A 13,718-nucleotide genomic window follows, 5' to 3' on the forward strand; every position below is an offset into this window, starting at 1 on the left:
TGATGGGAAATTTATGTGCTCAAATCCCACCGCTGCCAAGATGCTACCACTGCCGGGCGCTTAAATAAATGAGAGGCATGTAAGTCTCTCTGGATAAGGGTGTCTGCCAAATACTGTTAATATAAACATGAATGCAATAGCCTATTTGAATATTGTTGCTGACCATGCGCCTCTCTTCATGGCCACATTTTACCATCTTCTAATGACTAATCCACGATGTTAATTCCCCATGCCACAAAGCAAAAGGCATTGCAAACTGTTTTCATAAATAAAGATGTGGTAGAACATGCACCTGAAAAATTACCTGGAAAACTTGTGCGAACCAGTCATCTTGTGGAATCCATGCCATGAAGAATCAAGCCAGTATTACTATAGTGTTCCTAATAAAGTGCTCATGGTGTGTGTATACCCTGACTGCATTGTTGCCTACTTTCACGACAGATGTAAACATAAGGCACATGACTGGCACTTGGTTTGTCTCTCCAACACAGGAAGCAGGAAGAGCTGACAGAGCGGAGGTTTTTATTATTCCTGTCTAAGGCAGAATGAGTACTCACCCCTGAGGTGCATCACTGCAGAGAGGACAGCTGTCATGCTGAATATGCCAGAAGCCAAGTGACCCTGCAAACTGTTGCCAACTAAACCTGTGGCAATCTTTGTGCTCCATGAACTAATAGATCTCTTAGAAATCTAAAAGCTCACCATCCGCTTTAACAGCTTCAGCACACGTTATGATTCCCTACTGAAGCAATGGACTGTCACTGACTGAAAACATCTCCAACCCACAACCCTCCCAGCTTCCGAGTGGACGTTATGCCATACTGAAGTGTATGTGAGGGGGTGCGCCCTCGCCCCGATTAAGACAGGGCTTTCACACCACAGCGAGTCACTCTAAGGCTCCATCGAAGATGCTCTGAAAGGGCTTTCAAAGCCAGGACTGACTTAAAATTCAAAAGATCAAATTTCAGCACTCCACAGTTCCCTGCCACTGCAGTGCTCATGAAAGAGGCGTTAAAGAGACAGAGCAGTTGTTATAGAATATAATGATTATTTTTTTCTGTTGAGAATTAGGTGATGAAAGCTAGGCTTTGGCAATACGACAGTATACTCAATACTGTGATAAACTACATCACATTTTTCAATCATTGGTTTATGTGATGCTTTGTTAGTAAACACAAATCTATAAATTGTGCATAAAGGTTTCATTTTCCTGCTTCATTTAGAAGATGATGAACAGTTCCCTGACGAGTCCAGCTACTCTTAAGATTTATCATTCTTGTCAGAGTCACCTTTAGTTTATCAATGATCTAGAGCTACAAACAAATTTGCTTATATCTATATCCAATTTGATACTATAATTGTTGAAACATTATCCAAATAAAACTTGATAAAGAATATTTTTGGGCAAATCACCTACACCAAATAAAAGGTATTAACCTATAAGTAAAATTCCGTCAGTACAGCAATGTAGGCTTCGGCATGAATGGCACAACTGTTCAACTAAAGGTTATAATCAAAGGCTGTGAATTTTTTATAATATTAAAAAAAAATACATTTATTCCAGTAGACTTCTGAGGGTGACAAACTGGTAGTCTGATTAAATAATTTAATATACTGATACCGTCCAATGTTACTGAGAGACTATAAGACAATCTACTATCTCATAAAAACATTGTCTCCTCTGGGGAGAAAAGCAGGCTTTAATGAATGCAGCTTGTATAGACAAGCAGCTTCTGTCAATAAAATTAGCAGTCTGTTGTCTAGTAGTATTATTGTCCCCTCCTGGTGGGCACTGCTTCCTCTAACAGACCTTGATCAAGAGCTTCACCACCAGCCAATCACAACCCCCAGCAAAACTCACTAGGTAGCCTAGGTTTGCAGTATGGGCTTCACAGGGATCTTAAAGGCTCTCTGTGAGGTAACAATCATGTTCCTGCCACAGCAGCTCCCCACTGGTATAATCACTGGCTTTTCTGCTGATAGAAAGTTCACCATCCATCTCTCCCTTCTCTTGCTATCAAAGCAGTGAGTTGACTGAATTGTCTTTGGTGGAAGAATAGAAACGATGAATATCAAAAGGGAAAGCGGACTAAAACAAAGGCAAGGGGGGGGGGATCAAGAGAACAACAGACGTGAAAGGAAATCGTGTCAAGGAAGTGTGTCAGTGTGTGAGGAAGAGGAACAAGGACTATTAACTGTTAAAGAGAAAGAACCAGGGGTCGGGGGCATGAATGGGGAATGTACATCAGGGCAACGACAGGCTGGGAGAAAGAGTTTTTTATATATATATATATATATATATACACACACACTATATTGCCAAAAGTATTTGCTCACCCATCCAAATAATCAGAATCAGGTGTTCCAATCACTTCCATGGCCACAGGTGTATAAAATCAAGCACCTAGGCATGCAGACTGTTTTTACAAACATTTGTGAAAGAATGGGTCGCTCTCAGGAGCTCAGTGAATTCCAGCGTGGAACTGTGATAGGATGCCACCTGTGCAACAAATCCAGTCGTGAAATTTCCTCGCTCCTAAATATTCCACAGTCAACTGTCAGCTGTATTATAAGAACGTGGAAGTGTTTGGGAACGACAGCAACTCAGCCACGAAGTGGTAGGCCACGTAAACTGACGGAGCGGGGTCAGTGGATGCTGAGGCGCATAGTGCGAAGAGGTCGCCAACTTTCTGCAGAGTCAATCGCTACAGACCTCCAAACTTCATGTGGCCTTCAGATTAGCTCAAGAACAGTGCGCAGAGAGCTTCATGGAATGGGTTTCCATGGCCGAGCAGCTGCATCCAAACCATACATCACCAAGTGCAATGCAAAGCGTCGGATGCAGTGGTGTAAAGCACGCCGCCACTGGACTCTAGAGCAGTGGAGACGCGTTCTCTGGAGTGACGAATCGCGCTTCTCCATCTGGCAATCTGATGGACGAGTCTGGGTTTGGCGGTTGCCAGGAGAACGGTACTTGTCTGACTGCATTATGCCAAGTGTAAAGTTTGGTGGAGGGGGGATTATGGTGTGGGGTTGTGTTTCAGGAGCTGGGCTTGGCCCCTTAGTTCCAGTGAAAGGAACTCTGAATGCTTCAGCATACCAAGACATTTTGGACAATTCCATGCTCCCAACTTTGTGGGAACAGTTTGGAGCTGGCCCCTTCCTCTTCCAACATGACTGTGCACCAGTGACCAAAGCAAGGTCCATAAAGACATGCATGACAGAGTCTGGTGTGGATGAACTTGACTGGCCTGCACAGAGTCCTGACCTCAACCCGATAGAACACCTTTGGGATGAATTAGAGCGGAGACTGAGAGCCAGGCCTTCTCGTCCAACATCAGTGTGTGACCTCACAAATGCGCTTCTGGAAGAATGGTCAAAAATTCCCATAAACGCACTCCTAAACCTTGTGGACAGCCTTCCCAGAAGAGTTGAAGCTGTTATAGCTGCAAAGGGTGAACAAACGTCATACTGAACCCTATGGATTAGGAATGGGATGTCACTTAAGTTCATATGCGAGTCAAGGCAGGTGAGCGAATACTTTTGGCAATATAGTGTATATATATATACATATATATAAATAAAAGGAGTTTAATAACACTTACAGAGCTTGTTAATTAGAATTTGTGGTTTCCAATTTGCTTAATAATCTGGACGAGAAGCTGCCTGGTGAGGATATTAAAATTTGATGATACCATATATGTACAGTTTGCATTCACCTATACTGATGATAAAACCTTGAATGATTCATGTACTGACTGAAGCATGTACATCAAAACAGAATGTAGATTATTAATCGACATTTCCAGCTGAATATCTGCCTTCACTTGTACAAGGTCCCCCTCTGCTGTAGGAGTTGGGTAAATGGGATTCATTCTTTGAGGGGTGGTGGGGGAGTGGATATTGGCTGGGAGGAAAGAAATTCTCATTTCACACAAATTCACTAGCCTAACTGAAAGCATTATAGATCAAGCTACACTGATCTGCAACTGTCTGTATTTCTATTTAATCAACAGAAAATAAATAAATAAATAAACCCACCTGCCTTTGTTTCATTAGCACAGATTTGGTTTCTAAATAACATGAAGGCAGCATTCATCAAATATCTGAAAAGGCTGATTCACCATCTATTGAAATTATAAAGCAGTTGAATGAAAAGCAGCCCTGAACATTTATCTTACTTAGCTCCATTTGGTTCCAGAACTGAAGAAGTACATCATTTGGCAGCATTACTAACAGTCTCAGCACAGTAGTTTTGCTGTTTTATTTTTTACTGCTCTGTTCAAAGTGCAACAGCCGCCAGAGTCATGCAGCGGAATAAAGGGACTGAAAGTGATGGAGCACTCGGTAACAGTACAAAATCACTCAGGGGTTCTCTGTGACAGCATCATTTTAAGTTTAACATTATCCCAGATTACATGCATCTTAATGAGCCATAAACTGTTTTATATATAACAGTCAAACATATTGTGTGTGTGTGTGTGTGTGTGTATATATATATATATATATATATATATATATATATATATATATATATATATATATATATATATATATATTTATATATATATATTTATATTATTATATAAATAATATTAGTTAGGTGTAATGTGCTTTTCTGAGTAGATGTTACAGTAAATGAATATATATATATATATATATATATATATATATATATATATATATATATATATATATATATATATATATATATTTCATTTACTGTAACATCTACTCAGAAAAGCACATTACACCTAACTAATGTTCTCCCAATTATTTTAAATAAAGCATGCTATTATTTTAAAGTGTATTAAATAAAACCATCTTGAAAGTAAACGGCACCAGCGATTAGAACAGTGTGTCCAAAGCTCTGTGTACAATACACTTTTACCCTCAAAAACATCTGCAAAGGTGTATATAACAACATTCCCTAAAAATGCTGGCAAAATGGTAACACTGTGAAACAGTAATCCAACAAAAGAAGCAAAAAGGCAGGTTCAATAGATGTCCTCACCTCTTCAGGAAGCTGCTGGTAGCTAATCTCAGCCGTTGCGAGGATGAGGAGTGGAGTGAAGGAGGGAACATCCTGCAGCAGTGTGAGGAACGTACTTTTCACCGTGTCACTTATGGCCTCCCACCAATCACTGACATGTGGCATGTAGATCACACTTGGCAAACTCCGCTGTGCTTCTCGAAACACCTAGAACCAAAGACACATTTACATAACTTTCGGTAACGAAAAATACAACTGAGAACCTCTCAAAGCCCTGCTAGGGTTTGTTTGGCTTTTCATAACAGCAGAGTAATGATTTTCAGGGAACAGTTGTGCTGATTTAATACAGTGTATATGCAGGGAGAGAACAGCACTCAGAACTCACAGCCAATATCTCGCTGATTTTTTGTTGACTGCACAAGCACAATATGCTATATCTGAAACTTTTCTTAAAATCATATAAGATCTCTTTTTCGTCTGATTTAATTCACTTAATTAGCCCTCCATATGTTATTTCAACGTTACGTTACACTGGAGCTTCTAATTGTCCCATAATTTGATGATTTGTCCATTCTTGTATATCGGTAAAAACATTTTGAAAACATTCTTCCCCTCAGTGCAATTCCCTCTCATGCAGTATAGAGTTTTCACTAAAAAAGGCAAGCAACTTCTCAAAGACAGTGTATTTTTTTAATTGTCTCTGGTTCCACAATACTAAATCGCACTGTTGCATCCCATCACACCAACTACATATAATTGTCAAAATGACTTTGGTGCTCAGTAGGTATGTGATTTAATCATATATTTTTGTACAAGTTAAAGCAATTAAAACAAGTGACTCAAGGTTTGTGTGTCCTAAATGCAAGATATTCACTCAGCACAACAAATTTATCACCCTCCCCTCTATACAGACTGATGACGGACTATAAGGCTGTATTGATCTACTCTGAGTGCTCAATAAATAAAGATCCAGTCTTATCTCCAGACCCCTATTTGTCACACAGTGGTATTGGAAATCTAAAAGATTCCATCGAACGCTAATGGACAGTAAATGCACAAAGCCATTTTTATGACAGCAAAACATGTTACATGGATTTAATTTGCATAAAAGTTCATCTTCAAATTAAAAGCACAGGCTGGAGGCACATAATGACCACAGTTCATTAATACTGCATAGAAACCTTTCAAAACATCTTGGTCATCCAAAAAAATGATCGACTCTTCTATTAGTTACAACTAACCTGATTGACCCATAGTAAATTTCATGTGAAATAATGACTTATAAACCACGCATTTCTGACCTATTTATATTGAACATTGGTACACGTAAGTAGCTTATACATGATCCAGGCTCTACAAATTTGATTCACAAAACTAAATAGAAAGAACCTGCTGTTTACAAGACACGTTTTAATTATGTTGTCTGAAACACAGCAGAGTGTGTATTTGTGAGGGTGCTAACCTGAGCGCAGGACTCCTCCGGGGTCTTGGCACTGACAGAGTAGAGAGTGGGCAGGTCGAGGCGGTGCACAGTGAACTTGTTGAGGTGATACAGCAGAGCAGGGGCCAGGTGTGTGCTCTGACCCGAACCCTGAGGTCCTGTTAGCAAAAGCCGTGGTCGGTATGAGGTTGGCTGCTGATAGGCAGACCTGATTCACATGGAAAGAAACAATACACACAGTTTACTCCATGACATATCTAAGCAATTATGCACAGCAGTAATGCACAGGTACTCCAACACCCTGTATACTCAGGTATTTGTTATGACCTTCTTCCACATGTGGTCATGGTGCTGAAAAAGAAATTCAGGTCTGGTTTTATTTTAATGAAAAATAAAGGGTGCAAAGGCTTTAATGCTCACACACGAGGCTATTTATTACTCTCATCCATGCAGGAGCAGCCAGTTCAACATGAAGCCCATCTTGAATCAGATGCAAAGCTCTTTACATTACTGTTTCTAAGCAGCAGAATTAAAAAGTTCATTTCTAGAAGTAATTCAAAAAAAAATCTTTTAAAAACACACACTTAAAAATGCATGAGGGAAAGTCTCTAATGCACTTTCACATAAAAAGGACTTTCTTTAAATAAAAAAAAGCAAGCAAAACACATGCTAGAGGACTGAACGTACTCTGTATTATATAATCATGCTGCTGACAGAAAACCTTACCGCTTCTTAGAGGTAAGAAAAAAAAAACTGAATTAGGTTAAAGGAACATTTTCAGCTTTAATAAAATGACATAAGGCAGGTTATTTGTACTGAGTAAATCTTATTAAAACAAAGAAATTGCAGTGTATGCCAGTTAATGACTGAAATATTGCTTATATAAGTGGATATAACAGACAAAAAGCTGGTTGCAAAGCGAATTAATATAAATGACAATAAAAGAACATCTGCTCTCTGCCTTGTAAAACAAAATGACTGTTACTCCAGTGCAGACCAACAGAGAGCAGCACAAATCACTGGTCTCTTCTAGAATATACTGCTGCACTGTGTAAACTGTGCGCTTTCAAATAAGACGACTATGAAAGATTCATGACACAAACATCACCATACATTACTACAGGTCATCATTATAATTCCTGTGGGGTAACTAGGCTTTCAATCAGAACAAACCAGACATTTGCTTGTGTATTTACAGTGTTCCTGTGATTAGGATTATTTTATATCAAACGAATAAATTACATTAAATATTTAAAGCGAGTAATTTCTTTCTAGGCATTTGTACCTTCATTTATAAATACCTTCTTATTCATACCAGTCATACAATAAGCACTAAAACAAGCAGGAGGCATCTGTATATTCTCAGCCATTCGAGTTACTATACAGATCTCCAGTTATTTATAGACAAGTATTTGCAGTTGAATAAAGGGCATATCTTACGTAGTAAAATGAAGGAAGGGTTTGTGTACTATGGAGGAGTGTGATATCTTTGGGGATCCTGGCTGTACATCGTAAATGGACTGAGCACCAGCTCCATCTTCACCCTCGCTATAAGAGTCCTCCTCCAGCAGCTGATTGTCAGAGTCTGTGCAAAGATATGAACAAACATCATTCAAAAATATCTTCTAATGCTGCAGATACTAGAAGTGCTGGAAAGTTTAGAGATCAATTTTGCCATTAAAAGTCCAGAAGAACAAATCTGCCTGAGGGAAAATTGAAAACTTTAGTCTAATTGGAAAATATAATGTTAGAGCTTTTTTTCTTTTTTTAAATCAATGTATGCCATGTTCATTAGTTTCATACAGGCTATTTATAAGTTCCCTCTATAAATTTACATTTATGTATGGAAATAATGGGTTTAGAGGAACGCTCCTGACTAATTAGAGCTGTAAGTCAGTTTTTGAGTTATTATGGATGGAGAGAAAGCAGTCCACCGAATTGGAAGTCATTAACAAAGCGAGAGATGTGTTCCCTGCTGAAATATGGTGAAGAAATTAAATTACTCTCTGTCTAATCTACTGGAGCTGACTAATGCCGAGGATTGAAGTTAGAGGAAATTAATTTTCAGTGGACAGAGATAGACTGATGTACCAATAAGGCATGGCTTGCTGTATGATATTCACATAAAGAAAAATGCCTGGGCATACTGTTAAGAAATTTTCATTTTCAAAATTGCATCACTCTGACAAACCTTTGGTTAAAAAAAATAAATAAATAAAAAATAATAATTTTTAAAATTGTCATGTACATATAGGATGGCTGATACTGAATAATAATTGATCAATTATTAGGCATACCAAATTACATTACAGATTACAATATTCAATCAAATAATTTCAATTAAAAAAAATTAAACAGTACTGTCCCACCCAGGTATAGACTCAGTACCATGTGTTTGTTCCCTGTGTGGGAGATCTGCATGGGGGAAGACTCGGAACAGGCAGTGGAGTGTGTGGGTCAGTGATCTCTCCAGCAGAGGCTGCAGTGTGCAGGACAAAGCCCGGCCTGGTGGTGCGAGAGCTCTCTGAGCAGCTGGAACAATAGAGCGCAGAGCATGGCCAAAGTCCTGCGGCCCCAACACGATAGAGCCCACGTCCAGTTTGTATCGCTGGCTGCTGCTGTATATTTGAGGATAGCGCCGCCGCAATGCCGCCAGTGAAGCCTCAGTGCAAAGTGCTTTGATGTCGGCACCACAGTAACCTGATGAGATGAACAGTCACAGGCTGCTTAACTCTATATATACGGTTTATATACGTCTACACTAACAGCCACTTTTTATCATTATATATTTTTTTAAATAAGTGAATAATTAACATTTATGCAAAAAAACAAACAGCTGTAACATTTATCTTTAAAAGGCTAACTAGTGTCTCACTTACCGACACATTTTTCTGCCAACTCATCCATAAAGGAATCTGACAGCTTTGGGTTCCAATCCCTGGTGTGAATTTCTAAAATGTGCTTTCGAGCCTGCAGATAAAAACACACAGTAAGCGTCTGAATAGAAATAAAAGCATTCTAGAACATGATACAGTAGAAATGTTTTAGAACATAAGACTTGCCATATATTTTGGCAGTCAGTGACCTTTAAAGTCAATGAGACTCTAATAGCATATACACGAATATACCATTAATATGTATTATTTTTATTTCTACCTTTATGTAGAACATGTACAACATGCTGAGACCCGTATAAAGCAATCACACTGGAATAATTTATTCACCTGTTTATCTGGCAGGTTGAACAGAAATTCCCGGTCAAATCGACCAGGCCTCCTGAGTGCAGGGTCGATAGAGTCAAGTCTGTTTGTAGCACCAATGACCACTATCTCCCCTCGACTGTCCAAACCATCCATTAAAGCCAGTAATGTGGAAACTATGGAGCTAAAATAATTGCATAGTAAAAAAAAACATTACAAACACAACAGGCAAACTTTGATAAGCTCTACGGTGATTTAGAAATAAAATTACCTGTGAATCTGATCCTGCCTGCTAGAACGAACAGGTGCAAGGCCATCAATCTCATCAAAAAAGATGATAGATGGTCTCATGAGGTATGCCTACAAGTAGTTGTAGAGAATATTACCAAATTGGTACAATAAACAATAACAATTCTGTTTTGAATGAGTTGTTCATATAGACAAAACCCCAGACATTTAGTATAACTGGTTTATCTCCCCCACCCAAACAACACATACAAAGACATTTGATTACGTTTGATTGAGATTTACTTCCAAGTGACACAAAACAAGCTGAAAAGAGTAACCTGGTCAAAGAGAAGGCGGAGCTGTCGTTCTGATTCTCCCACCCATTTGCTGAGGCAGTCAGCTCCCTTTCGCATAAAAAAGGAAACTTTCTTGTCACCCTGACTGCACTCGTTAGCCAGCGCCCGAGCCACCAAAGTCTTCCCTGTCCCTGGAGGCCCATAGAACAGGCAACCCCTAGAGCAGCAGAGGAAAACAAGTTAGTCAAAATGCTCAGAATGATGACCTGGGCAAAGCTAATCTGTGAGTCTGTTATAATACAGGTATAAATACGTTCTCAGAGTCTTACCTTGGAGGCTGGATCTTAAACTTCTCAAACACTTCAGGGTAGAGAAGAGGAAAGACCACCATCTCCTTGAGAGACTTAATGTGAGAAGTAAGCCCTCCTACACTGTCAAATTTCACCTATAAAGGGATGGCCAAAAATATAGTTAATCCAAGCAAACAATGGAAAGTTTCTAGTTTGGTCAGCTGCATAAATCTTAGAATATTTACTTCAATGTATTATAATTAAATGATTGAATTTGTATTCATTTATTCCATTCTATAGTAGAGGTATTCAACTGAAATTAATGTACGTGCAGTGACAAAACATCTGGATTCATGTTTCAAAAACTAAAAAAAAAATAGCCATTTTTTCCCACCACATATTTACGAGCTATGCTACAGTATTTATTAACAAGTGCTCACTTTTGCCTTTGCTCTGTGTATCAAAAATCATGGCAAATACTAGGGATGCAACAATACAATTAACCCACAGTTCAATACGTACCACGGTTTTTGGTTCGGCAAATTAAAGGTTTTTTCCATTTTTCTTTGCTTAGGTGACAAGAATAGTAAGTACACTATATTGCCAAAAGTATTCGCTCACCTGCCTTGACTCGCATATGAACTTAAGTGACATCCCATTCCTAATCCATAGGGTTCAATATGATGTCAGTCCACCCTTTGCAGCTATAACAGCTTCAACTCTTCTGGGAAGGCTGTCCACAAGGTTTAGGAGTGTGTTTATTTTTGACCATTCTTCCAGAAGCGCATTTGTGAGGTCACACACTGATGTTGGACGAGAAGGCCTGGCTCTCAGTCTCCGCTCTAATTCATCCCAAAGGTGTTCTATCGGGTTGAGGTCAGGACTCTGTGCAGGCCAGTCAAGTTCATCCACACCAGACTCTGTCATCCATGTCTTTATGGACTTGCTTTGTGCACTGGTGCACAGTCATGTTGGAAGAGGAAGGGGCCAGCTCCAAACTGTTCCCACAAAGTTGGGAGCATGGAATTGTCCAAAATGTCTTGGTATGCTGAAGCATACAGAGTTCCTTTCACTGGAACTAAGGGGCCCAAGCCCAGCTCCTGAAAAACAACCCCACACCATAATCCCCCCCTCCACCAAACTGTACACTTGGCACAATGCAGTCAGACAAGTACCGTTCTCCTGGCAACCGCCAAACCCAGACTCGTCCATCAGATTGCCAGATGGAGAAGCGCGATTCGTCACTCCAGAGAACGCGTCTCCACTGCTCTAGAGTCCAGTGGCGGCATGCTTTACACCACTGCATCCGACGCTTTGCATTGCACTTGGTGATGTGTGGCTTGGATGCAGCTGCTCGGCCATGGAAACCCATTCCATGAAGCTCTCTGCGCACTGTTCTTGAGCTAATCTGAAGGCCACATGAAGTTTGGAGGTCTGTAGCGATTGACTCTGCAGAAAGTTAGTGACCTCTTCGCACTATGCGCCTCAGCATCCGCTGACCCCGCTCCGTCAGTTTACGTGGCCTACCACTTCGTGGCTGAGTTGCTGTCGTTCCCAAACACTTCCACGTTCTTATAATACAGCTGACAGTTGACTGTGGAATATTTAGGAGTGAGGAAATTTCACGACTGGATTTGTTGCACAGGTGGCATCCTATCACAGTTCCACGCTGGAATTCACTGAGCTCCTGAGAGCGACCCATTCTTTCACAAATGTTTGTAAAAACAGTCTGCATGCCTAGGTGCTTGATTTTATACACCTGTGGCCATGGAAGTGATTGGAACACCTGATTCTGATTATTTGGATGGGTGAGCAAATACTTTTGGCAATATAGTGTATGTTAAGAAGAAAAAAAAACTGGTTTTAGTTGCAATTCTCTTTATTTTACTTAAATGCAAAAATCAACTTGTACACATTCATAGTGTACTGAAAATAGTGAGATATAAAAATTAGCTCTTGTATGACTATTACAGGAGACAGCGGATGTAAGGTTTGGAGTACAGCGCTCTTTTTTCCCCAATCCGCTATGTAATGAACAGTAAGGGCGAGATAACTCTCTGTTACCCCCGAGGTCCAACTATCTGTTATTAGAGCAAGGCTTTGTGCTTTAGCCAAAGCGTTTTTGATTTTTTTGCAGTCTTTTCGTAGAGGTCAGGAAAAAAGGACGTGTCGGTAGTGTGTAACGCGGTTCAAGCACTTTTTATAAGTTGCCGAAAGCCCACATCACAGAAAACAGCTGCAAATCTTAAACAATTGTTATAATATAATTATTTTTTGTGTCTCTTGGAACCAGTTGTGTCTGAGTGCTGGGAGGAATCAGCTAGGGGACTGTTGTTTTTTGGATGCCTGTGTTACCTACTCTACCATCCTGCTTCCAGATATCTGATATCTGGGTGATGGAGCTGCAGATGTGTGGTCATGTTGGAAGTATTTCCATGTCAGTGGGTAACTCGTGTGTAACAGTGCTTAAACACAGTCATTTTTTGTTTAGGATTTTTGTTTAATCGGCATCATAGTCAACAACAAACCCGAAATGTTCCCACACCACAGATCTGAAAGACAGCGATGCTTCCATGTATTTCTGTCTCACTTCACCGCTCTCCAGGGTTAGAGTGAAATCTGACACCAGCATCACAAGCATGGTTACCGCCCCTAACTTTAGCGCTCACTGATTGGATGCGCTCACTGTGTCTCAGCGCGTAGACGTACAGTAGAGGCAAACACAAACAGGAGCTTCAGACAGTAATAAAACGCATGGTTATTCTTGTTTTAAGGAAAAAAACGAAAAACCGTGGTTCACATACGCGTATTGAACCGTGGAGGTCGTACCGAAAGGTTCAATATTATATTGAGTATTGTGGTATCCCTAGCAAATACTTACAGAGGTATCCAGATTCATGGGGTCCACATCAGCTAGACTAGCACCAACTTTCACCCGATCGCGAAGCACACCACTGGCCAGGTCTTCTGCTCGCAAATTCATAGGTAGACACCTGCCACAAAAAATTCATTCTGTTAGAGACTAGTGTGGCGTTAAAAGAGGGAAAAAAAAACAAAAAACAAAAAAACAAGCGATACAAGGTTTAAGGTCACCTGTTCCGAGCACGTGTCATACTTTTACTTTTTCTACGTTCAAAACGTTCCTCATCCGATGAAGACGTTGTATCACTACTGTGGATGGCATGCTTCTTTATTCTGAGGGGAAAAAAACAGAAAAAATGAGCAGGTAAACGTGATTAAGAAGCAGGTTTTTAGTAGGAACTGTAGCAT

General features: G+C 40.0%; 1 protein-coding gene across 4 annotated transcripts in view; it reads right to left on the reverse strand.

Annotated features, from left to right (window-relative positions):
* Nucleotides 1-13,718, reverse strand: part of atad2b (ATPase family AAA domain containing 2B) — a 62,572-nt gene that overhangs the window by 43,198 nt on the left and 5,656 nt on the right. For all 4 annotated transcript variants that reach the window (XM_058378618.1, XM_058378619.1, XM_058378617.1 and 1 more), the window contains 11 exons: nt 13,542-13,643; nt 13,330-13,441; nt 10,488-10,603; nt 10,201-10,375; nt 9,906-9,994; nt 9,659-9,818; nt 9,314-9,404; nt 8,823-9,134; nt 7,875-8,019; nt 6,456-6,642; nt 5,015-5,200 (listed from right to left, as the gene is read on the reverse strand). In XM_058378618.1, coding sequence (XP_058234601.1) covers nt 5,015-5,200; nt 6,456-6,642; nt 7,875-8,019; nt 8,823-9,134; nt 9,314-9,404; nt 9,659-9,818; nt 9,906-9,994; nt 10,201-10,375; nt 10,488-10,603; nt 13,330-13,441; nt 13,542-13,643 — 1,675 coding nt within the window. The remainder of the gene's footprint in view (nt 1-5,014; nt 5,201-6,455; nt 6,643-7,874; nt 8,020-8,822; nt 9,135-9,313; nt 9,405-9,658; nt 9,819-9,905; nt 9,995-10,200; nt 10,376-10,487; nt 10,604-13,329; nt 13,442-13,541; nt 13,644-13,718) is intronic.

This window comes from Hemibagrus wyckioides, linkage group LG25 (genome assembly GCF_019097595.1).
Source record: "Hemibagrus wyckioides isolate EC202008001 linkage group LG25, SWU_Hwy_1.0, whole genome shotgun sequence".
In the NCBI taxonomy this organism is placed as follows: Eukaryota; Metazoa; Chordata; class Actinopteri; order Siluriformes; family Bagridae; genus Hemibagrus; species Hemibagrus wyckioides.